At 40.9% G+C, this 26,882-nt stretch overlaps 1 protein-coding gene across 2 annotated transcripts in view; it reads right to left on the reverse strand.

Annotated features, from left to right (window-relative positions):
• Nucleotides 1–12,603: 12,603 nt before the first annotated feature.
• Nucleotides 12,604–26,882, reverse strand: part of SLC35B3 (solute carrier family 35 member B3) — a 101,788-nt gene continuing 87,509 nt past the window's right edge. For both annotated transcript variants that reach the window (XM_073678748.1, XM_073678749.1), the window contains exons 7-10: nt 25,964–26,056; nt 23,497–23,608; nt 15,923–15,992; nt 12,604–13,204 (exon numbers count right to left, since the gene is read on the reverse strand). In XM_073678748.1, coding sequence (XP_073534849.1) covers nt 13,054–13,204; nt 15,923–15,992; nt 23,497–23,608; nt 25,964–26,056 — 426 coding nt within the window. In that variant the 3' untranslated portion in view covers nt 12,604–13,053. The remainder of the gene's footprint in view (nt 13,205–15,922; nt 15,993–23,496; nt 23,609–25,963; nt 26,057–26,882) is intronic.

Genomic DNA, 26,882 nt, shown 5'->3' on the forward strand with positions numbered 1-26,882 from the left:
ACTGATGGTAGTTCTAGTGACCTATTTAATTACGGATGATGGTTCTAATGTCGCATTCATGTACTATTGATGGCTCTGCTGTTCTATTTATGTACTGATGATGATTTTGGTTTTGTATTCATGTACTGAATACATCACAACCATCATCACTACATGAATACATAACCATAGCCATCAGTAGTACATGAATACCGCACCAGAACCAATATCAATTTTGTTGCAAGCTGTATTTGTCACATTACTGATAAAACAACCATCAGATGTATCAATATATCTATAAAGCTATATTAATTTTCACAATTATCCTTGGGTCTGACATTTAAAATATAGGATATCAGGGATGAATACTGCAACTTGTCCCTTGTATTGTGTAAATGGTCTGCAATTAATGATCCTATATCTAATTAGAAATTGCACTTGCTGTTAAGCTTCACCCCTAAAGTACAATTTTTTTTTTCACTTTTGCTGGTATTTTTTTGTGGAACAGCAAAATTCTAGTGGAGATAGTCATCAGAGCTTGTTACGTGACCCATCGGAGGGGAGCGGACTGAGAAGCTTTAGGGGTCCTGTTATCTTAGCCTCTCACCAATTCCTTTGCTTGGGGCGCGGGTGGTGGGCATCATTGGTTTCATTTGCCTAGGGCACTAAAATACATTATATATGGCACCAGGGCCAGAACAAAGACTGTGGCCCCACCCATTTACTCGTTTAAAAAAAAAATCCTTTATTCAATCTTGTCCAAAGATGTAGAGGACACAAAATTCAGACACTGGTAACAGCAGTTTTGTGATTTATCATGACCCTATTAGTCCTGCCCAAACATAGAATTTATTTATAGTCCTCATTAATCAACAAATTAAAAAGTCCTTGGGCCAGTGGATATGATTTGGTGAAAAAGACATACATCTTTTTTTTTTTAAACAAAAGCAGTTTATTGGAGATGATTTACTAAAGCAGTCTATTAGACAAACATAGGCTAGGCAGTCATAAAATATATCAGTGACTCATGTTTGATAAATTCAGCACATCTTTAGTATGTGTACTGTTTACACCATATATTAGTTAGCCTACTAAGTTATGCCAAATTGTTGTGCAAATTTGGTGATCTGAATTGCTGTCTAGACCACTCCTCTTCCCCATGTGATGGATTGAAAAAGCTGCTGTTCTAATGATCCTGCAGGCTAGAGCAGATAATTATTCAACAAACAACTGCCCACATATTATTAAATGGTTACGGGACAATCGGTGAAAATCCCGTGCCCGCAAACCACATGCCTACTCAAAAATACTGATAAGAAACCAAGAGAAACAGAGAGTAAATATGGCATAAGCAAGATTTTTATTTTTATATATACACAAGACTAAAAAATGCATAAATTAGCATGGAATTCAGTGGACAAAAAAGTGCAGTGTGCTGGAAGCAATGGCACATCCACCCTATCAAAAGCCCACCAAAGATCCCAAATGGCAACAAATTGTGTCAATCCTGTCAAAGGCCTAAGGGGGAGTAAGTAAGTATAAAGCGCCTTTCAATAGGTCCACCCCTCCAAAAGGCAAATCGCTAATAATGGATGCTTACCAAGGGATGAAGTGGGAGGCAGAGTGGAGAGCAACAGTAGAGGAAAGTTCAGCAGGCAAGCGCTCCGATGCACATTTCACCTCCATTCTAACAGGCTTTCTCAAGAGGCGTGCATGTAAACGCCAAACAGGACCTTAAGTAAGCCCTCCATCCGGTCAGGTGATCCATCACGTGATTCAAGTTGGATCACGTGACCGGCCAACGTCACCACTGTGCGTGCTATTTGGCGCATGCGCTGGGTGGGAATCCCAAAACCCCCATAGCACAGGTACTGGCCGTCACCCCGGTGGTGCGCATCCAGGAGCGCGCATTGAGCGCACACCCCGGAGCGCGCCGCAGGCCCGAGATAACCATGCCCGGGCAAGGAGGCAGGGAGACCACGGCGCAGGCACACCACAACACATGGTGCGTGATATATTATAGGCCGCAGATAAGGACAGTAAGGATCAGTTCTGTAGCTCTACTCTAAGGACAATATCAGCAAATGCTGGCTACAGTAATTTAATCAAAACATGACGGATGGCCCACAGTACGTATCAAATGACATGTATATATGGAGAAAAACAAAATTATATAAATACATATGTATGGGAGGAAACAATGTTCCAAAAACAGTGTACATATCACATAAGTCAAAGAACAAACAAACAAACACACATAACATGAATGGCTCCGTAACTAAAGTAGATGAAATTTGTGGGCCGAGTTTTTCTTCCAGGCTGGATAGATCAATAGGATGAAACAGGAGGCATAGTTAGATCCAATTCAGCGTGCTATTAAGTAAGAAAGAAAAAGAGAAAGAACTGAGAAAAAATATAAAGTAGAAAAGTAAAAAAGACAACTAAAATCATAAAATGCCGAAACCAAAACAATGGGACCACAGGAGAGCATATAGAAAACCACCTTTTCATAAAAAGGAGGCAAATCCCAAAGCTTCATGAAGACCCCGTGGAGCCACGGTGTCCAGATCAACGACCAATCTGGCCTCCTTCTGGGCCAAAAGTTTCCCCCCATTCCTCCCACGGGAACCAAGATGTAGGACATCTATCCCGCGCCCTTTCAGGGATTTGAGATCACAGCTGTGTTTTAGCCGAAAGTGACGCGGGGGGGTCCTGAGTTCCCAGGGGTCGGTGACCAATCTGGCAGCACAAATGTCCCACACGTGCGCCCGCACCCTCACCCTCAGCTCCCTGGTTGTCAGACCAACATAGATCAATTGACAAGCACAGGTCTCATAGTAAATCATGTGAGTCGTTCTGCAGGAAATATATTTAAGGATCTTAAACTCCCAGGAGCCGTCGGATGAGGTGAAGGAGACGGAGCGTACGGCATTGGCACATGCCAGGCAGTGACCGCAGGGGAAGAAACCCACAGTGGGTCCACGGGATCGAAAGGGGTTGGAAAGTGGAGGAACATAGTGGCTGGAAACCAGCATGTCACCAAGGTTGTTAGCCTTTAGTCTGTTTAAGACCCGGTGACGCTAGGCTCGTCACAGTCTACCCCGGAAACAGAGTAGGGAGAGCTGCTGTTGCATGAGGGAGAGATTTGCTTGTTTATAGTTAGTAAAAGTATTCCACAGCATATCTATAAATCCATCTGAACCAACAGTCCTTCTGAGGACTAATCCAGCTGCATATATTCAGTGATGATAGCAGGAGTTGGGCAGGCAGGCAGGGTTTGTGGCAGACTGCAGTGCATCTAGCACAAGAGGGTCCATTGCAGGTTCTGTCTGCTGCTGCTGTTGCGTCAGATATTTGTAGACATAGCCCCAGATATCAGGGGCCAGGGCTAATTTTGTTTTTATCTTAATCCTGGTTATTTGCTTAAAAAGCAAGGCAGACTGCAGTGCATACAGCACAAGAGGGTCCATTGCACGTTAAGACTGATCCTGCTGTTACAGATATTTGTAGACATAGCCTGAGGTATCAAGGGCTAGGGCTAATTTTTTTTTATCTTAATCCTGATTATTTGCTTAAAAAGCAATCCAGAGTACACCATTTTTCTGCAACATTTTTGCTTGTTAGCATTGCAGAATTTAGCCAGATCTTTTCCATATTACAGTAATAAAAATCCAGAAATTTTTAGTGAACGTGGAAAATATTGGCCTCCATTTACATTTTGTTGCAGTGTTTCAGTAAAGCTATTCACACGAGATCGCTGTGAAGAATAGTAACCTACAGGCCCGCTATTTAAGACCATGGTTGTCCGTCAGATGTATCACATATAACTGCGGTTCAAATCCAGCCATTTGTAGCAAACGTGGAAAATATTGTCCTCCATTTGTTCACTTTTCCATTCATAGATCCGGGCCTCTCGCCCGGCCAGCCTCAAGCGGGTCAAGAGGAGAACACGTGTCACACGAAGGCAATGGTGGGAAAAAGCAATTACTGTTGCAAGAGATGGATGATGAGACATAATTGCCAGAAAGTCAGGAAGAGGACCAGGGTGTGGAAGTGGAAGACGAGGTGGTGGATGACATAGTAACTGAACCAACCTGGCAGGGAAACATGCAAAGCGAGGACAACAGCACACAGGAGGAGGGAGACATAGCACCACAACAGGCAGTGTTGTAACTACAGACACAAGATGGGAAAGCGTTCCCCGTAACACCAACACAACGGAAGTTAGGTCTTCCCGAATCTGGTTGCTTTTTAAAGACTCTGCAGCTAACCCCAAAAAGGCCATTTGCACCACCTTCCAGGCCAGCATCAGCAGGGGTAGCAAAACTAGCAGCCTGACTACCTTGTCGACTGTACCAACGTCTTCCGCGATTTCTCTGTGCCTTATAATTATTGGGTATCCAAGCTGGACGCGTGGCAAGAACTGGCTCTCTACGCCTTGGAGGTCCAGGCCTGTCCTGCCGCTAGTGTTTTGTCGGAGCGGGTTTTTAGGCCCGCCGGGGGAATTATTACTGATAGGCGCATCCGCCTGTCAACTGAAAATGCTGACAGGCTGACTCTTATAAAAATGAACAAGGGCTGGATTGGGCCAGACTTCTCAACATCACCGAATGATAGCAGCATAACAAACTCAAATACAGAGTCTTTTTTTTGGGAGGTTTAACTCTATTCCCATGCACCTCTGTCTTCACACCCAGACATGGGTATACCCTTCCCTTCCTGTCAATCTCTGACAGCGGCATTTAACATCGCCACACCGGAAGCGCGTCACTTACCTCGCCCATCGGTGACCTCGTCACGTGATCACTGGTCACAGATAAGTGGGCATGACAACCCTGGGTCTGCAACAGACCCCAGTGGTTGTCATGTGCTGATTGCTATGAGCGCCACCTAGTGGTCGGTGCTCATAGCACAGGACCATTTCTGCTACATAGAGGTGATCGGCTCCTATGGAGACTATAGAAGCAAGCAAAAACTGCAAAAAAAATGTTGTTAAAAATATTAAAAAAATATAAAAGTTAAAATCACCCCCCTTTTGCCCCATTCAAAATAAAATTATAAAAAAAAAACCAAATACACATATTTGGTATCGCCGCATTCAGAATTGCCCGATCTATCAATATAAAAAAAGAAATAATCTGATCGGTAAATGGCATAACGAGAAAAAAATTCTAAACGCCAGAATTGTTTTTTGGTCGCCGCAACATTGCAATAACGGACAATCAAAACATCGGATCTACCCCAAAATGGTATCAATAAAAACTTGAGTTTGGCATGCAAAAAAAAAAGCCCCCTCCCGGCCCCAGATCCTAAAAAGGGAGATGCTATGGATCTTGGAAAATGGCGGCATTTTTTTTTTTTTAGCAAACTTTGGAATTTTTTTTCACCACTTAAATAAAAAAAAACCTATACATGTTTGGTATCTACGAACTCATAATGACCTGGAGAATATGGCTGGTCAGTTTTAGCATTCAGTGAACGTGGTAAAAAAAAAAGAAAAAAAATCACGTGGTATTGCACTTTTTTTTGCAATTTCACCGCACTTGGAATTTTTTCCCAATTTTCCCGTACACGATATGGTAAAACCAGTAATGTCATTCAAAAGTACAACTCCTCCCGCAAAAAATAAGCCCTCACACGGCCATATTGACCAAAAAATAAAAATGCTATGGCTCTGGGAACAAGGGGAGCAAAAAACAAAAATGCAAAAATGGAAAATTCTAGGGTTGCGAAGGGGTTAAAGGGAATCAGTCACCCCCCTGGGCGATATGAGACCTCTACTATGGCCATACAGGGTATAGAAAAGTAAATCTATACATACCTGTATGGCCCATAGTAGAGGTCTGATTGCAGAGAAAAGCACTTTGATCAATTCTGTTTTCCAGAGGCTTGGCAATCCCCGCCTCGCTGCTTAATCATCATATCCCCCTCCCCTGTGACGTGCACTGTGCTCCCTGACATGGAGCGCGCTTTGCTTCATCCCGGCCCTGTCTCTCCGTGCCGCAGGTTTCTATTGCGCAGGTGTCGGGGGGGGGGGGTCACTGTCACTTCCCGGCGCCTGCGCAATATAAACCTATAAACCTGTGGCGCAGTGCACAGGCAGACGGGTCCGGGATGAAGCAAAGTACGCTCTATGTGAGCGCCACTTTGCGCAGCCCAGAAGTCAGGGAGCACAGTGCACGTCACAGGGCCCTGTGATGTGCAGGGGAGGGGGGATATGATAATTAGCAGAGAGGTGGGGACTTAGGGGAATAATAGGCAGATAGGCGGGGATGGCTTGGCATCCCCCGGACGCCAAGCCTGTGGAAAAAATTATTGATTAAAGCGCTTTTCTCTGCAATCAGACCTCTACTATGGGCCATACAGGTATGTATAGATTCCCTTTTCTATACCCTGTATGGCCATAGTAGAGGTCTGATATCACCCAGGGGGGGGGAGGGGGGGACAGATTCCCTTTAACTTTAGGCCTTTTAGAGATCATTTCATCTTCAACTTGCTTAACTGTTCACAATAACAGTAATTTTCACCAGGGGGTGCTTAAACTTTTGCATGCCACTCTACACAGTATTTGCCCCTATTGAAGCCCCTTAATTTTCTTACCCACAATACTCCCAAAAATGCCCCCAGCCACAGAGTATATATCACCACACTTAACTCCCACCCTATATACTGTATGACTCCATAGTGCCTCCAGCAAGGTATAACACTTCCATAGTGCCCCCAACATTTATACCCTGAACTGCCCCCTCTCACAATATCATGTCCCCCAAAAGTTCCCCTAACACAGAGATGTCTTGTCATTATGATACCCCCACACAGCATGATTGAGGTTTCCGCAGGCCACCCTCCCCACCCACTCAGTATGTTCCACACAAGCCACCCACCACAAGTACTGACATTTAAAAATAAACACTTCTTACCTACCCTCGTTTCCCCGGCGTTCTGCTATGGTCTGTGAGGACTGAGGCTCTAGCCGGCAGGTGCGAAGTAGTGACATAATTGTGCCTGCAGCATGCTGAGTGTCAGACTCACAGGCTGAATGCTCCCTGATCCACAATTCTATTCAACCATATCCACATCCTAAGGATACAACTGTAATTGTGATGTTGCGTCTGGCCTTCATTCAACCTTCATTATAGTAGGACCATTACAAGCTGTCAATCATGCACAGTTTAGCATATCCGAGGCAAGGTAAAGAAGTACCCTGCTAGATTAGTCCTGATTCGTTAGTATATGCAGCATTGCAGGACAAAAAAGTTAATTCTTCAAAGATTGCAGCATTAGTAAATACATAAAACATCTGATCAGATTAAAGATTGATACAGCGTAACAGACAAACCTATTTAAATATTGTAAAACACATTCAGTACATTTTTAATTTCACACTTAAATAATCATTGTTGTTTCAACAATCTTCACATAAAACAAAATTACAAGCAAGTGTAAGAAATGTTGTCATATATTTTGAGTGAAATAGACTTCTTTCTTCTAGTCTGAGCCACTTCATCTGTTACTCCTGAACTCATCATTCACTTGGAAAAAAAACTGCTGAATGCCATTGTAAAGACAAGACTGCCAGTCATTGAGGTGTCCGATTGCAGCTGCCTGTTGAGGTCTATAAGCCAATGGAGGCAGAGATGCATATAAAATACATGCTGCAGCTTTCATGTAAGTATTTTACCACATCCCAGAGCTGGATTCACAGCTACAGACCTCAGTATTGCTGTATAAAGGTTTTCATGTTGCTTCCGACTATAAATCATAATCACGAGAGCAGAATTCCATGTGGTTTCACAGTGTACGGTACACCTCATTGCAGCTAGTCTATAGCTACTAACTCAGAGAAAACTTAAAATTAGAACCATAGTATGCAGAGGGAAAAAAATGATAAAAAAATGCAGCATAATGGCCTCAAATAGTGTTCTTCCTCATGTACACATAGCACAGCAGATTTCGAAAAGCCACTTGAAATGACAGGTATGCTTTACGGCAGGGATCTTCAACCTGTGGCTCTCCTGATGCTGTGACTCTAATCATACCCTATAGCAGCAGAAATAACAGGTTTCAGATCACAGCCCAACGGGGGTATTTAAAGTTTTTTTGCACTTTAATTGAACAAATATATCTAATAAAATGAAGCATCTTTGTATATATACTTGTTTGAATATGTGACTATCAGGATTATGATGTAGCAGCTTGAAACACAGACCCAGTGAAATTTTTTCATGCATTTTAATTCATATCCCTGGTTTTAATGAACCAAATAAATGTGATGTTTTAATATTGTTTTCTGCGTTTACTGGATTTCCTCCACTTCTTTCTCATGGCTCTCATTGCCCAGGAACCGGCCTCAAGCTTCCTTGCACTACGCTCATATTCAGAATTTTCCTACACCGGTGAGCTGATGTCAGTCAGTTTCTCTCCATTTATTGCATAGTGTAAGTGCAGTAATATATTCACTGATTGCTGTCTTCCTTGATTTTCAGCACCACTCCGATCCTCTGGAGGAAATCACACTAGGATGTATGAGTGAATAAACAAAGAAATAAAATAAATAAAATCGCTTTTACAATGCAAGTTTGTCAACGTCGGAGCGACGCTTCATAGGTTTACATTGTAAAGAGGACTTCCAGCTTACACAAACTCCAGTGTGATGCGTCAAGTCGAAATTGGAGTCACGTGAGTGAGGAAATGACTGCAGCAACGCTGGAAACCGAGGAAGACGGTGATCGGTAAGAATATTACTGCATTCACAGTACATAGATAACTTTTGTGAGTGTTTCTTGAAATAGATCTCCACTTTGTCAACTCTAATTTATTACTTAAATCGGGCTTTCCACCATAACGATAGGATATGCCATCACTATCATCGGTAGGGGGTTTGATCCCTAGGACCATCACTGTTCCTTCCAGATAATGATGGGACACAAATTGCATAGCACTGCAGCCCCTTCTGAAATTCGCTTACACAGGGGAAGAACAGTGAAGCGGACATAGTGCTGGTAAAAGATTGGCATATCTTAGTAATATTTCATCACTATATGAAAATCTATCTTTTAGTGTGTGGGTCTGTTTCTTAAGATCTAGTACATATCTATGTATGACTTACTAAGCACAAGAAACAATGAAATATTCTGGAAAATATCACATTGAAAATAAACAGCTTGCCTATTTGTAATCTGAATTTCACTGCCTACAAGTAACAAGCACGACCATGAACATATAGGCAATATGAATAAAGACTGCTTGAAACAGAGGGGAGAGAGGACAAGGGTAATGGATGTGCTGCCACTACTTCCCTGCTGTAGCAATTTTAAGAGGTTGATTCTTTCCATACAATTCTATTTGCAGTGGAGATGAGCTTTAGACAGTCGCCATTATTTATTGCACAAGTTACAGGATGTAACACAGAGGTCACAGCAGCTCCAGTAAATTAGATTATTCTGATGTAACAGGGAAGCTAAATAGGTAATAAACATTTCATTTTGTTCTCCATCCTGCTATTTTATTAATGTATGTATTCCTATCACGTTAGTAAAGTCTCACAAGTGGAAAAAAAAAAAGACCATGCACCTTGTGCAGTCTACTGCTCCACTGTTTATGTATGGATTCTGGGCTATATGCCTGCACTATGTAAGCAATAAAAAAACCCTACATATTCTGTGATACAGGACCATTATAACACATAAAGGGAATCGGTCAACCCTCCTAAGTCATCTATATGGGCATGCAGGGCATAGAAATTTTAATAAAATGCTAGCTTTATATCTGTGATCCGATGTCTTACACCAAGAAAAAATGTGTTTTTTCGGGAATGTAATTGAGCTGTTAAGATCTACGGACAGGATATAGCTCTCCCTGAGAATCTGCCTACAGAGCTTATTTCAGATAAAAGGGGGCGTTAGGAGTGTGATATGTAATGGCCACTCTCCTGATCTACCTGCAGAGCTGTGTGTGATTATAACTAACAATACAGCGCAGCTACAATTTGTATTATTACAAACATCTGCGGCTGCAACTCTTCTCACAGTGCGGTCAGTTCAGCTGTACTGCCCTCTCACCATAAGGTCTTGTGAGATGGAAGCTGAAAAAGTGTCTGTGCTGCCAGCTCTGCTGCAGAGCTGTGCCTAACTACAAAACTATGAGAGGAGAGCTGCAGTGGTGTTTGTAATAAGACAAAGTTCAGATCTGCTGTGCAGTGTTGGCTGTAATCAAGCACAGCAATGCAGTGAGATCAGGAGAGCAGACTGTCATTCATAACATGTCTAACAGTGGTAATGCCCCCTTTCATAAAAAAGAAGCTCTGAAGGCAAATTCTTGGGGAGATATGTACATGGCCCAGAGATCTTAATAAGTCATTTACATATTAATAAAAGCATGAATTTCTTTGGAATATGACATAGGATCACATAGCAAGGTTTAATTTTATTCAACTTCCTATGATGTGCAAGCCCATGTAGAAGGCTTAAGAGGGTTAATCCTTCTGACAGATTCCCATTAAATTGATTTTGCAGATTAACTTAAGTTTAGAAAAGCCAGGTTAATAGCATATTTTGATATGGAGAATGGCATTAAATGACAATTCCAGAATGCCAATACCAAGCCATGCCTATCAAATGAGTGGCAAGGGTTACAGTGTATGACATCTGCAGGATTATCAATACAACTGATGCCACAAAATTTAGCTCTTCCTAACATAGCTACTTTGCTGAGGGCAGAAAAGAAAAGATAATCTAAAAGGACTGAAGCATCTTTTCCACTATGCTTTAGTAATAGAGTTGGTGTAAATCAATTCTCAGGACTTGATCTAGTGGCCATGTCAGTAATCTGTGGTTGCTGGGTGGAAGCCTCTTACATAATGGCATCCACAGCTCTCCTCCTGATTAGCCGGGCTAGCTCGATGTCCCAAGTGACATGCTGCAACAATGACATTGCACCAGCAGGGCTGTGGTGTCAGTGAGCCAAACCTCCGACTCCTCAATTTCCATGTAACCAACTCCGACTCCCTCATACATGGCTCATGTTTAAGTGATAAATTTACTGCAGCACAGATTCATCTCAGCTAAAAGTCTAGACCCTTAGATCAGGAATAAGACAGACATTTATAGGACATTTCATAACTTTCCCAAATTCTTATGAAAAAATGTTCCCCACAAACTATTGAACTACTGTACCCAATTTATTATATATTTTAGGAGTCAGTCCATTTTATACCGACTCCACAGCCCTGTGCACTAGGCCAGTTAATAAATGTAAAAAAAACAAAAAAAAAAAAAAGGAGCAGCAGCTGATCGCAGGTAGGAGAGGATTCTCAAGGCTCCCATCAAGTAGCCACAGATAATTGATGTAGTCAACAGACCAGGTCCTGAGAGTGGATTTGCACCAACTCTATTTACTACTATATTTATGTAAAGATCCTTTAAAGTGTTGTTCAGTACTTTATATTGACGGCCTGTCCTTGGCATAGGTCATCAATATTAGATCGGTGGGGTGTGACATATCTGCCTCTATTCAAAATGAATAGGAGTAGAGCTGCATAATCCAGCCGCAGCCACTGTAGAGCTGATGGAGTTGTGTAGTTCAGCTCGGCCCCAGTTGCACCCCCACCAATCTAACATTGATGACCTAGCCTAAGAACAGACCATCAATACGAAGTACTGGAGAAACCCATTAATTAACAGTGGCACTGGTTCATTGTTGTTCCAATAGTCAACTTATAATATTTTACATCCACAATTTTTACTATATTTATTCAGTTTTCAGTACATTTTACAGCAGGCTTGTCTTCAATTTCTGTCTCAATTTTTCCTCATTAGAAAATGTCAAATAATTGGTATTGCCTATATGCTGTTAACAGTTACAATCAGCTAGTCGCTGTCGATTGATGCGAGTTGTAATACTTTAATAAGCTCAACCTGAAGGATGTTGGGGGAAAGAAGGAATATGTTTTAGCTCCCAAAATATCAGTACTCAGAAGAAAGCCAACAGAAGGGCCTGGTAGCATTTTTCTGCTATCTGCTCATTGAAAACATATGAACGCTTGGCTAAGCTTGACAGTCATGTGTATGGGATTGTTAGGGAAGATAGCTGTTGCCTGAATGAGCGTTTGGTCAACAGTTATTTCATCCTTAGACATGTAAAGTTACTTGCATTCGATGTTTGGGGCCTAGTGGAAGATCATGTGATCTACACCCACTTTTAGCATATTGTGGTGGTAATTGGATTAAAAAAAATAGAAATTTCTGTATTTTCACTACATTTCCAATGACTGAGTGTAGGTAACATTCATATTTAGGCAGATACACGTTAATACAGTTCACTGGTATTCTATGTAATTTTAGATTAATATTTTCTGTAGTGTTAAGTGTTTTTTAGTTGGAATTTCATAAAATGTTTGAGTTTACAATCCAGCTTCAATCACGCCTTGGGAAATTAACTACAACACAAAAAACACAGGAAAGAAAACTGAACAAGAGAGAAGCAAAAAATGTGTAACCCCCCCAATCACAATCTGATGTCAATAAGGCGTGGTCCGCGTCCACTGAATGTTACTGAGTAATATGAACTTAATGCAATGTTAGTAAAGTGACCTAAAATCAAAGTTACAAAACCTCCAGTTCATCATTAAGTTCTAAAGATGAAAACATTTATTAGTAGAGAAACTCCATACCTACCATGATTCAGGCCAACAATATGAAGTATGCACTTTATGCATATGGGTAATTTGGTGTTTGAAGACTAACAACTCCCTATTGAAACATTGACTTAAGAACAGTGAAAATAAAAATGTCATAAAAAAGTCATGGTCCACTAGTGTGCATGCCTCCAGTCGAGAGGTAATAGGTCCCCGAGTACCATACATCATATGAAGACACCACAAAGTGTCATGTCCAGTAAAACGCTCATAAGTGAGCGGAGTGGTGAAATCACCTCCTTGGCTTACACTTCAGCAGCAACAACGCAGACAATATGCCTTCACCTTCTCATTAGTGTAGCAGATTCCCTTTGGAAAAATATAATCATTTAATGATTAAGATTAGAAAAAAAAAAAAAATGAGGGAAAAAATATATATTTTATACAGTCTGTGAGAACGTCCTTGATTTCACTTCTGTGCCCCTTCTCTTCAGAATATTATACAGGCGAGGCAATTTCAATATGTCCGTGTTTTTACTGTAGACATTTAAGAATATTCCAAGTACAACTAATAATCCAGACCAAATATATCTGCAAAGGCAAGAAAAGAAGTGAGGGCTCAATGTACATAATCCAGAGAAAGCAATACATTATGCAAATTAGTAAAAATCAGGAAATTGTTTGGATATATGGAAACTACATAGGGGGTGGGGGGACATTTTTTTTCCTAACCATTCTTGTTGGAGATTATATATAAATTAAAGGGGTTTTCCCATGAAAAAAGTTAATTTTAATCAATAGATCTTGGAATAATAAGAATTTGGATGTGTTTAAAAAAAAAATGTTCCTGAGCTGAGATAATCTTATAGGCTATGTTAACACATCAGGTTTTGCTGTAGAAAAGGGACGCAGAAAAAACATGATATCTTGAAAGGAGGTTGTTCAGGATTTTTGTTACTGTTTTCTTGCGTTTTTGGTCTTTTTGTTTCTGTTATGCATGTACATAAAGTTGAGTGAAAAAAAAAAATCTCATTCTGGTTTATGCACAAAAATGCTGAAAACTTGACACCTGCGTTTTTTTCACCACCCACTAATTCCAATGGGTGAAAAAACGCTGAAAGAAGTGACATGCTCTATCTTTCAAAAAAAATGCAAAGCACAAAATCCTGAACCAATAAAAAAACAAAGATGTGTGCATGAGATTTCTGGAATCTCAGACTTTGTACCAACTGCAAAACACAGCTGAAAATTTGAATAAAAAAATCTGAAAAAAAAATTGTGTGTGAACATAGCCATAAATGTGCCCCTGCTACGTACTGTGTAATGGCTGTGTCTGACAGTACAGGGACATAGTCTGATCATACCACAGCTCCTGGGCAGAGGAGGAAGCAAAAAAAAAAAAAAGAGTACAGAAATTACAGCAGAGGATCACACATTATTCTTTGAGGTAAAACATTATTTAAAAACAGGCAGGGAAATGCTTTATCTCACAAAAAGAACCAGCTGTGATCCCCTGCTGTAATGTCTGTATATTCTTTTGCTTCCTCCCCTGCCCAGGAGATGTGGTATGATCAGACCATGTCCCTGTATGGTCAGACACAGCCATTACACAGTACACAGCAGTGGCACATTTATAAGATTAAAAAGTGTTCCTGTGCTGAGATAAACACAATGTCCACAATTTTATTCCAAGATGTATTAATTAAAAGCAACTTTAAAATTTACTTAAAAGGGGTTTTCCCACAAACAAAGTTATAATCTGCAGCACAGGCATTTCTCCTTTGGCTTTCTGTCAACATTGAGTATCTGTTTGCAGAAATCTCTGCAAGGTTTCTGCATCCTTTGGCAGTAAAACCACGCGTTTTTCAGTGATTTTGTACAGAAATGAATGTTTTTTGGAGCTAAATAAAGATAAAGATATTTGAAAAAAGAAACACGGGACATTGCTTTAGGAAGAAGTTTGATATTGATACGTTTCGAAGTTATTAAAACCACACTGCTTCAACCGTTTTTTCCTGGATCCTTCCTGTGGGACTTAACCACTTAATTTTTCTCTTTAGTACATACAAAAGAATATGCTAATAAATAGAATTGCTACTATGCATAACTCAAGTGGTCTGATCTCCATATTATTCAGTGCCTTATTAGACCTGGTTTTGGCGAAGTATACATCACATTCTAAAATAAAATAGGAAAGTGTAATAGGCCCTTATAAAAGATGGTCAATGGCAAGAAATTTTGGAGAGGGTGCCAAAACTGAGTGAATCTCATAGATTATTCCAGTTATACGAGTTACATCAAGTATGAAGAACACCTCCATTCTTATTCGACATAGGACTCTGGCCAAGTCCTCTTTGCACTAGAAGTAAAATAAACTCTGCAAACTCATTACACATGATGTGGTCCTGTCCTCATATGGAACCTTTCTGGAGAGGGGTTCTGGAAATTATAAACAGGGTTTAGGAAATTCACATATTTCCTACTTTTGTGTGTATACTGGGATATGTTGAGGATTTGACTACTGATGAATATGGTAAGACGGCTGCGTCGCGTATGTTGTTCATGGCCAGGAAATAGCTCAATACTAGGTAACTGATCAGGTCCCCACAATTCTGGAGTTTATAAATAAAATCTATTGGTTACTGGTTTTGGAAAGGGGCATTTATTTAAAAAGGAATGTTATTACAAAAGAGGTGAGGTTGATTTACCCTTTGCTTGTAATGGTTCTTAAATTTGAAAATCTTCAATAAAAAACATTTGATTTAAAAAAAATAAATAAAATGATATATAAAACACATTTTCTTTTGGAACAGACTACAAAAATATATATAATTCAGTAGGATTATGGGTGACAGTTTAAAGACCAGCATCTCTTTTCTGACCTATTAAAGGGGTTGTCGCATTTTAAATAAATAAATCATGATCTTAAAGTAAAAAACAAGCACCTTTGCAACTTTGTTACAAAAATCCTTTCTGCTCTCCAGAACAGCACTTACAAGTTCTTTCCAATAGAGCTTACAAGAGCTGCTCCAAAGTTGGACAGATTGCTGGTTCCGGAAAGTTTCAGTGCCACAGCGCTCCTCCTATGCTGCAGAGGAAAAGCTGCCCCTGTTTGCAGCGTCAGAGTGCACAGTTTGTGTCAGCGGCATAACCATGCCACTGGTAAGAGTCAATAGAGCAGAAGGACATCACCCCCCAAGAAAGCCAGGATACCGGTGCACTACTGTTCTACGACATTAAGAGAACCCTTTAACTATGTATTTTTCTTTTTAATAGTTTGCATTGAAAATCAGATTTATAAATACTTACTGAATGGTGAAAGGTTTAGCAAAAAATAAGAAGGATAGCACAATGGTCATGGCCTTTCTTCCAGTTGTAACTGCAAAATAAGTTAAAAATAAACGCTTTTCTCCAATACAACCATAGTGTGTACATATAATCTGAGGCTTTTGAATTTGAAAACATGTTATTGAAGAGTCTACTGACATGGCTCATAAAGTTGGGTTTACAGTAGCTAATTACTGATCAATACAATGGATGTCAAGATAATAACCTAGGTGTATATATATGGGCTGTCTTTAAAAACCAACATGTGGTGTTACAATGAAAAATTAACATTCCAGCCTTTTGTTTATCCTATCCCAACATTTTTGGGTTTTTGCCATCAATTTCTAAAGTTTTTTTACACATTAAATGGAAAAATGTCTAACTTTCATCTTCTGATAGGTGTCCTATGTTGTATTGGGATTAAAATATGGCTATAAGAGATTCCCAAAGCATTGCATTCCTATTTTTTTTTACATTTACACAGCATCCCAACTTTTTTGAAATGAAGATTATATTTCATGGTGATAATCTCTGTAAAATAGCTTCAAAGATGGAACATGGTCAAAGGGGATGTCCAGGAAAGGGTTCAAGTCTGCAGTCACCATGTGACTGCAGATTTGGGAGTACTCAGGATGTTCCAGTGCAGGGAGCAGGTGGGCACGGGAATGCAAGTATGCGATTTGCATATATGTGGTCATGTGCCAACTAGAAGTGTCCGTCCTCGCTGGATTCACTTGAATTGAGCGAGGCTGCGCACATGTCAGCACGTGACCACATGTATGCAAGTCGCATACTTGCGGTCCCGCTCAAGGCACTGGAGAATCCCGACAGCTCACAATATGAGGATTCACAAATCTGCAGTAACATACAAAGATGGCAGACTTGAAACTCCAAGCCTGGAAAACTACTTTAATATTGTATTTCTAGTAAAACAATGTTTATATAGTGGGACACCATTGTGTACGGTTCACTAAGCATACAGTGGCCTGCAAAAATATTCACCCCCTTGGCATTTTTTGTGTTTTGCCACCTCCCCAAGAGGAATTTCAGTTTTTTTTGAGGGTTCATGTAAAGAACATGCGGTTTTCTTTTCATTGTGAAGCAAACAAATAGGACAAAATAACAGTAAACTTCAGTGTGCATAACTATTCACCCCCCTAAAGTCAGTACTTTGTAGAGCCTCCTTTTGCAGCAATTACAGCTGCAAGTAGCTTTGGAAAAGTCTATGCGCTTTCCACTGGGATTTTTGCCAATTCCTCAAGGCAAAACTGCTCCAGCTCCTTCAAGTTAGATGGTTTCCACTAGTGAACAGCAATCTTAAAGTCTGACCACAGATTCTCAATTGGATTAAGGTCTGGGCTTTGACTAGGCCACTCCAAAGCATTTACACATTTCCCCTTAAACCACTCGAGTGTTGCTTTAGCAGTATGCTATGGGTCATTGTTTTGCTGGAAGGTGAACCTTGGTCCCAGTCTCAAATCACTGATAAACAGGTTTTGCTCAACAATATCCCTGTATTTCACAACATCCATCTTCCCCTTGACTTGGATCATTTTCTCTGTTCCTGATGCAGAAAAACATCCCCACAGCATGATGCTTCCAACTACCAAGTTTCACTGTGGGGATGATGCTTTGGGGTGATGAGCTGTGTTGATTTGGCGCCAGTGTTTACCTTGGTGGCCAAAAAGTAGGCATTAGACCTACCGGTAAAAGGTTTTCCGGGAGTCCCTCATGACAGCACCATCAGGAGGATCGGCCCCATATCCTTGATAGGGACAGGAACAGAGGTTAAAAGGCCCCTCCCTCCACCCAAACCCCAGTGATTTTCCAAGTACCACACCAGGATGAATCCAACTATTTTATTTAGCTTTCCTTCTAGGTTTACCTTCACATAGCAGATTGGGATATAAGGGAGGGAATGTAATGGGTGCTGTCATGAGGAACTCCTGAAAAACCTATTACCGGTAGGTCTAATGCCTACTTTCCAGGACGTCCCTCCTGACAGCACCATCGGGAGAATACCAAAAGTATACTTTCAGGGTGGGACTACTGCCTTGAAGACTTTCCTACCAAAAGCCATTTTTTGGCTTGATAATGTCCAGTTTATAGTGTCTGCAAAAGGTGTTTAGATTTGTCCATGTTGCAGCTCTGCACATTTGGTCAACTGTTGCTCCTGCTTGTTCTGCCCATGATGTGGCTATTGCTATAATAGAATGGTCTCTGATGTTGTCTGGAGGGGGGGGGGGGGGGATCTTCCTTCAGATGATTAGGTCACACTTATTACTGATGTGACCCATCTTGCTAGCGTTGTTTTTGATGCCTTCTTCCCCTTTTTACCTGCAAACTGCAAGAACAGGTTAGGGTCTACTCGCCAGTTGCTTCTAAGTATTGAAGGACTACTCTCCTAACATCCAGGGAGTGAAAAGTTCGTTCTAAATCATTTTTATGGTCATGGCAAAAGGAGGGTAAGACTATTTCCTGGCTCATATGAAAGGGGATTACCACTTTTGGTAAAAATGCGGGATCTAGCCTGAGGATAATACAGTCATCTAGCAGTCTTAGGTATGGGTATTTTAATTGAGATTCCTTGTATCTCACCTATCCGCCTTGCCGTAGTTATCGCGACCAAAAAAGCTGTTTTTAAGGAGAGGAATTTTATACCTGATTCCTTGAGGGGCTTATAAGGTTGTTTACATAAAACATTTAGGACTATACTTAAATCCCAAGGTGGAACATGAGTTCTGACTGTCGGTCTCATTCTTGTTGTGGCCTTAATGAATCTTTTAATCCATGGATGCCAAGCTAGATAGTCCATGAAGGCACTTAAGGCTGCGATTTGCACTTTCAAGGTGCTGGGTCTTTGGCCCTTATCAAATCCCATCTGCAGAAACGCTAAATATGTTTGGAATGTTAGGATAGGAACTGTAACAATTTCACAGTTTAGTTCCCATTCTGACTGCTGCACTGTCTCCCGACTGAGGTAACTTGCCACCGCGTTCTGAGAACCTTTCACATATATTGCTGTTACTGAAAAGTACTGTTTTTTTCTGCCCGCATAAAAATCGTTCCCACTAAAGCTTGCAGATGGCAATCTTTTGGCCCCCCTGGATGTCTGAGGAAAGCCATGGTTGTCATATTGTCTGTCAGAATTCGGATATGTTGATTCTTTAGATCTGTTTGACATCTTTTTAGTCTCTCCCAGACTGCCTGGAGCTCACTCAGGTTAGATGATCTGGGAAGGTCCTGCCCCTGCCGGATTCCCTGTAGGTACTAACCCTTTATATGGGCCCCCCAGCCACTGTTGCTCACGTTGGTGGTGACTGACGAATGGAAACAACTTCCACATAATTCCCTTCTGTAGGTTGATCCTAGAAGTCCACCTTGTTAGCGACTTCATCGTTATTACGGACAAAATTATTTTCTTGTCTAAACTGTTGATCTTCCTGTTCCAGGATGTCAGAATCTGATGTAATGGTCTCGAGTGAAATTGGCTCCATCGAACTCCGGGTATGGAGACTGTCATTCATTCTAAGATCTTCATACCTTTTCTGATGGTCACTTTTGGTTTGCTTTCGAAAGCCAGAACTCTGTATGAGTTTTTTGTTTTTTGTCTGGTAGGAAGGACATCTGATGTTCTGTGTCTAGGAGAATTCCTAGGAAGATTTTCCTTCTTCCTGGTATAAAGGTCTGATTTTTTTCCAGTTTACAATCCACCCTAGATTTTTTAGGGTTAGGACAATAGAAGATAAACTGGCTTTTAGCTGTTGTGGTGACTCTGCAATAAATAGAAAGTTGTCCAGGTACGTCCAGTATCAATATGCCTTGCTCTCTGAGAAAAGCCATAACTTCAGCTACCAGTTTGGTGAAAATTCGTGGGGCCGAGGAAAGACCAAACGGGAGGCACTTAAACTAATAATGTTGTATGTCCTTTTTTTTTTTAGCGCAAATTGTAGGTATATTTGACTGAGGGTGAATGGGTGCATGATAATATTCCTCTTTGAGCTCTATCGTACACATTACCATGTTCTCTCTGATTAGAGGAATCGTAGATCTGATTGATTCCATCTTGAATTTCTTGTATGCTACTGATCTGTTTAGAGATTTTAAGTTTATGATCATGCGATAGTTGCCCAGTGTTTTTTTTTTATTGAGAATAGGCTTGAGTAATAACCCAGAAACCATTTTTCTTCTGGTACTGGTATTACCACCCCTGAATCCACCAATTTTCCTACATCCGCCAGTAATCTTCTGGGGACCTGTGAAGACTGGGTAGCTGCTAAGTGGAATCTTCCCTGAGGGATCTGCACAAACTAGATTTTGTAGCCCCCTGCTATTGTTTGGAGTATCCATGGATTGTTGGATACTTCTGTCCATGCCCTGAAAAAGTGTTGGAGTCTCCCTCCAACTTTCATGGTGTCATTGCCTACGCATGCTATTTCCTTTACTAGGAAAGGTATTCCTTCCTTTACCTCCCTTCAGGTAGCTCCATTTCCCAGAGTATTCAGGTCTCTGTTGCGAACACGACCGCCGAAAGGATGTTACTCTTAAGTTTTTCCTCTGAAAATCCCTTTTTTTTCGTCCGAGGCCTTTTCCAACATATCGTCCAGTACTGGACGGAATACACAAAGGCCAGAAAAGGGGATGGTAGATAATTTGTTCTTGGAGTGGCTATCCCGACCAAGTTTTAAGCCATATCGCTCGCCTAGTCGTGGTAGAAAGCGCCCCATTTCTTGCGACGAATGTAATTGACTAGGCCGAAGAGTCAGCCATGAATCCCGTTGCCATCTTCAGTAACGGGATGGAGTCCAGGAGCTCATCTCTGGAAGTTTTCTTCCTCAGATGACCAAGCTGTTCCAATCATATATTCATGGACCTTGCAACGGAGGTAACCGCTATGTTGGCTTTTACTATTGCAGCAGAGGTTTCCCAGTTCTTTTTGAGGAGATTGTCTGCCTTCCTGTCCATAGGGTCTTTTAAACATGATGAGTCCTCAAATGGAATTGATGTTTTTTTTCGCTACCCTGGCTATCGGAATATCAATTTTTGGTATTTCTTCCCCTAATTTTATCTCCTCAGATTCAAATGGCAGGTGTGATTTGAAACTTCTAGGAACAACTAGTCTCTTTTCAACTCCTCTAGAATCATGGCTTTAATAGGATTATTAACAGGGAATACTCTGTTCATACGGGATTTCAACCTGTTCAGAGGAAGGCTGGTGAGTGTCTTCTACCATCATTGTGTTTCTCACAGCTGATCGTATCTTCCCAAGAAAATAGATAAAGCGCTACCATTTCTTTTTCTCTTCTGGTGGAATTGAGATAGACCCTGCTCTTCCTTCCTTTTCAGGATCGGTGTCCTCTGACAACTCCTCCTCCTGTAAACTAGATTCCATCTTCACACATGGTCTTTTTTGTCTGGGAGTAGTGATGAGCGAGTATGTTTTCTTAACCATTTTGCCGAGTATACTCGGGCGAGCACCGAGTAGTTACAGCTGCTTGGTGTTATGTTTGAATCACTCCCGTGTGCATGATTTGCGACTGTTTGACAGCTTTAATACATGTGAGGAATGTCTATTTCTTACACATTCCTCACATGTATTAAAGCTGTCAAACAGTTGCAAATCATGCACACGGGAGTGATTCAAACAAAACACCAAGCAGCTGTAACTACTCGTTGCTCGCCCGAGCATACTCGGCGAAAGGGTTAAGAAAACATACTCGCTCATCACTATCTGGGAGCTATCTGGGAAATTTGTGGGGAAACTAGATCGTGGCTGAACTTTGGACTTAGTCTCTTATAATGGCTCTTATGTCAGTCATAAAGGAGGAATGTTCTTCCTTAACCACCCTGGCAATACAGTCTGTGCATAAGTGCTTCTCATATGTATCCGGTAGTTTTGAGCTGCCGATGGCACATCTTTTTCTTAGGGGCAGACGGCGTCATGGCTCTTTTAGGAATCTACTTGTCCTAGAACGACAAAGGCTCATATAAATTTACTACCATAGACAGATGGAATCAGGGAGTGAAACCAAAAAAGGAGGGAATCACCAGCTAACTCACTTGTACTGGAGGTTCAGCCGGAGTATCAAAGAAACCAGTGGTCTGTCCTACCATAGCTGGCTGTCTGGTAGCACTGATACCTCAGTTCCTTCCTACCCCTACTTAAATAGAATTCATCTCACCTGTCTTCCATCTGAATCATCAAAAACAGTGTTTCCACTTTAAATTTGGTTCCATTTTTTTTTAAAAATAGACCGGAAGTGCGTTCGGCGCGCTTTCTACCATGGGTTACTAGAGGCCTGCACGTCACAGTCTCTGTAACCGGAAGTGCTGCTTATTCCTTTCCCAGCGCTCGCCGGAGCCACGCGCAGGGCTGTAGCAGGCTGAACAAAGAGCCCTCTCTCCAGGGGAGGCTGTTCTACACGGGAGCCATGGCTTTAACCAGACAGGCTGAGGGACCCCTTGATCAGCGGGGTGTAAGTCTCCGGAAGGAAGGAGAGGAATGCGAGGATCCCATCCCGATCGTAAGTTAAAGTTAATCCTCTTCTGCGTCTGTCCCTGATAGGGACAGGACATGAAAAACACTGGGGTTTCGGTGGAGGGAGGGGCTTTTTAACCTCTTTTGTGTTCTTGTTCCCATCAAGGATATGGGGACGATCCTCCTGATTGTGCTGTCAGGAGGGATATCCTGGAAAGTTTAATTTTGGTCTCATCTGACCACAGCACCTTCCTCCACACCTTTGGAGAGTCTCCCACATCTTTTGGCAAACTCAAAACAAGTCATACAATTTGTGTGTGAAAGTATAGGCTTTTTTCTGCCCACTCCTCCATATAGGCCACCTCTATGGAGTGTACGGCTTATTGTGGTAATTAAGACAGATACCACAATCTCTGCTTGGGAACGATTCAGGGTTATCTTTGTTCTCTGTGCTGCCTCTCTGATTAATGCCCTCCTTGCCCGGGTTGAGAGTTTTGGAGGGCAGCCCTCTCTTGGCAGGTTTGTTGTGGTACCATGTACTCTCCATTTGATGGAGCTCCGGGGAATCATCATAGATTGGGATAAAAAAATTGTATGCTTCCTTTCACCAAGCATGTGATTTATGAAGATAATTGGTTCCACCAGAATTTTTTAGGGGTTTCATTGCAAAAGGGGTGAATACATAAGCACATGCCAATTTTTTGACATTTGATCCCATAAATTTAAGCTTATATTTTTCTCACTTCACTACTTTAGACTATTTAGTGCTGATGCATCACACACAAATTGGATTACAAAAATATTTAACCACATGTTGTAATGTAACAAAATATGTAAAAAGCCATGGGGGGTTGGATACTTTCGCAAGCCACTGTATTCCATTATATGAGGGGAAAAGTACCACCTTTTTCCAGGACATGTTACTTCAGATCTCTGTATTATTAACCATATAAATTTGTATGAATCTTCAATTTCTCTTTTGCTTTATCAGATTTCTTGATCTCCACTTATCAGAATTGTGTTTGTGAGTTTGTCAGCAACACACATTTGCACAGGGACAGTTCATGAAGAAAATTACCTGTCACAGCAACAAGAGCTCCAAAAATTTTAATCAATGCGAGAACGAAAGAAATCCCAAAATAGCCAGTAAGGGAGAAAAAGAATGCATAACCGTACGTCTGAAATGGAAACTAAAGAGGGAGAAAAGTTATAACAAAGAAAAAAATATTCCATTACAAAAAAAAATTCACAAGACAAAAAAGAGCCATCAGTTTCTCTTCTACTAAGCAAATCCTTAGTGTGTTAAATATGAAAATTATATAATATACACACTGCTTGACATTGAAATTGCAACACCAACAATGACAGAACTATGGAAATCACACAGATTATGCTCTTGGTGGGATCTGAACACAGTAGCAGAGTGCTTTGAGGCTTCAGTGCTAACCACTACGCTACCATCCTGATTGATTGACATGTTATTGACATGCAAATGAAAAAAATGGAAACAAAATCTTCAAAATATCTTGATTTATTCAGTACTGAATATTAGCACCATGGGCAGAAATATACATATTTACACACCTGGGCTGCCATCTATTTAATAGCTGCCATCTGTTATTAATGGTTGCCTTTGGAATGTTTTGCCATGATGAACGCATTTCGGCAACCAAATCATCAAGATCCACTGCTGGCAGCTCTCTTTACAATTGAAGGTCTGTTTACCATACAGTATGACACCACACACCATAATCCCAGGAGTAGAGCAGATGTGATGTTCTCTCATGGCGTTGTGCACATGGTCTGGCAGATTCAAAGAACGGCATGTAGTGATCCATTTTGTATTGCAAGTGTAATTAAATGCCAAATACCAAACATAAGTAGTCAAACAGGGTTTAAACAACCCATCAAAAGGGGTTTGTGCTTGACATGATGGCAATGTAGGCTGGAATGGAGGTCTATACCCTTCAGCCAGGAGTCTCACTTTCATCTTTGACACATTGATAGCTGGAGATTGGTCTGGTAAGCAATGCCATTGAGCACATCTAAGACAATACTGATCAGCAGTTGCAAAAGGGAGTCATCAGCAGCGGATATAGAGGATTTGTGTACCAATGTGCATTCAGCGTGGAAGAACATTCCTCAGACAACCATTAATAACTTAATTGATAACATGCCAAGTCATGCAAGTATTTCTGAACGTGGCAATCATACTTGATTCTTAACCCCTTCCTGAAAAATGGTGTTTTAGTCATGCGGTGCGCCCCTGACGTAATTATGACACACCGATTGGTTGCCATCACAGCTGGCTACTGAAGACCCCCATGCTTGTCATGGCAGTACTCCGGTGAAAGCCAGCGGGCGTTCATATGACACTGATTTGTGCTATATGCAGCAATACTTTGGGTATTGCGGCAAATAGCACAAGTGATTACATGAATGCAACTTCAAGTCCTTTAACTGACAAGTAAATACAATAATAAGTAATACAAGTTAAAAAAAAATAAAAAAAATCACCCCCCTTTTCTTCCTTGAAAATTGATAAAGCAAAAACAACAAAAAAAAAAACAACTTATGTCTTATCTAACAGTTGGTAAAAGTTCGATCTATGAAAGTGTAAAAGCTGATCGGTAAATGACACAATGAGGGGGGGAAAAAAAACCCACAACCTGGAAGACGCCAGAATTGCGGTTATTTTTGGCCGCTGCAACAACACAAAAAAAATACAAACAGAGGTGATCACAACATTTTATCTAGTTCACAATGAACACTGTAAAAAAAATTGCAGAATTATGCTTTTTAAAAAAACAAACAAAACCTAAACAATGGGAGAATTGAATTTTTCTTTAACTTTTCAGTGTTTCAGTACATTATATGGTGAAATGAATGGTGACTACTGCTTCTTGGTGTTGCAATTTTGTTGATGAGAGCATACACACATGGAAGTGTGTGTTGTTATAAATATATCTAAATCTATAATGGAACTCATACATATACAATAATATATATCCTATATATCTCTCAACACTAATTGTAGTACAGAGAAGGTGTTATGTATGTATGTATGTATGTATATATATATATATAAAATCTACACACATTTCCCAATCCCTTTTTGCTGTTGATCTCTTCTTGTGATGTCTATATTGCCTTTAAGAGTGCATTCATCTTACAGTCCCTGATAATCTAGGCAAGGTAAAAATATTTGAACGGCTATAGGGTCTGATGCACTCTGGTCTATGCCTAAAATGAGAAAAGGTGACATTATAAAATGAATGCAGTCGGTAAATATACAACCCGACTGATGTATTAATTCTGAATAAATAAAACATGCCATTACAATGTTTTTTTTTTTTTTATGGAAGGAAAAAATTATTTGTGGAGCGAATATACGGCTTGAAGGTAGTGCCTATTCTGCAGCCTCTGCATAACATGACATGTATATTTTATGCTGTCATGCACTATTGCCTTGCATTAATACAGTTCTCAGTCGTATACCAGCCATGTCTTTTTTTTTAATCAAGCTGCTCTATTTCCGCACTCACCTTGGAGCAGAATGATACAGCGGGAGTCAGTCCACTGGTAATGGCCAAGCCTAGTAAAATGTAAACAAATCCTATGGAATATGAATACAGAACCTGAAAATAATAATAGGGAAAATACATTTCATTCACAATGATGGGTCGGACAGTCAATAACAAGCTATGTAGAAATAATAGGTGTGTGTATAGGCTTAGTTCGAAAACCGCCCAAAACACAGATTATGGAAATTATTAATAAAGGTTGCATTTGCTCTTTTATTAAATTAAGGATGGTGCCAGCATTAGATATCTGCCAATTGTGTATTGGATGAGCAAATTGTGGGAATTACTACTTTGAAATTCCCCATAACACAATTATTCACAATCGGCCAGTCTACTGATGTTAGGGATCAGCAGGTATCCTGTACCTGGTCTTATTGATTAGTTTCCACACGCTAAGGCAGTGGTGGGCAACATGTAACCCTCATGCCCCCCGACACCCCTTTTTAGCCATGTACTACGTAGAACATTTACATGCATTTCCTGGTGTCCCATCGCACACTCTGCTGTCCTGTGCCCTGTAAGTATACAACACTCTGTATACTTACTGGGCACAGGACTACTGTCTACTGATGGTTCTATCCTGTTTGGTGTAAACATCATGAACACCTTAAAGGGGTTGTCCAGTCCTAATTGATAAGTCTGCAATCACTTTGTAACTGCAGACTTATGAATCCCCTCAGCGCATGCACTGTGGGGATTTGCCGGTTTCTGAGCCGGGACTGGATGGTATGTGTGAGTTATACATACTCCCGGCCACAGGCCGTCTAGTGGGCGCATACAGGTGTATGGAGCGAGGCCCACTGGACAGGCTCTGGCCAGGAGTATGTATAACACATACATACCCTTCGGTCTCTGCTAAGAAACCGGCGAATCCCCGCAG

The sequence above is a fragment of the Phyllobates terribilis genome, unplaced genomic scaffold (genome assembly GCF_046119375.1).
Source record: "Phyllobates terribilis strain yellow unplaced genomic scaffold, ASM4611937v1 Scaffold_4__5_contigs__length_816908805, whole genome shotgun sequence".
NCBI lineage: Eukaryota > Metazoa > Chordata > Amphibia > Anura > Dendrobatidae > Phyllobates > Phyllobates terribilis.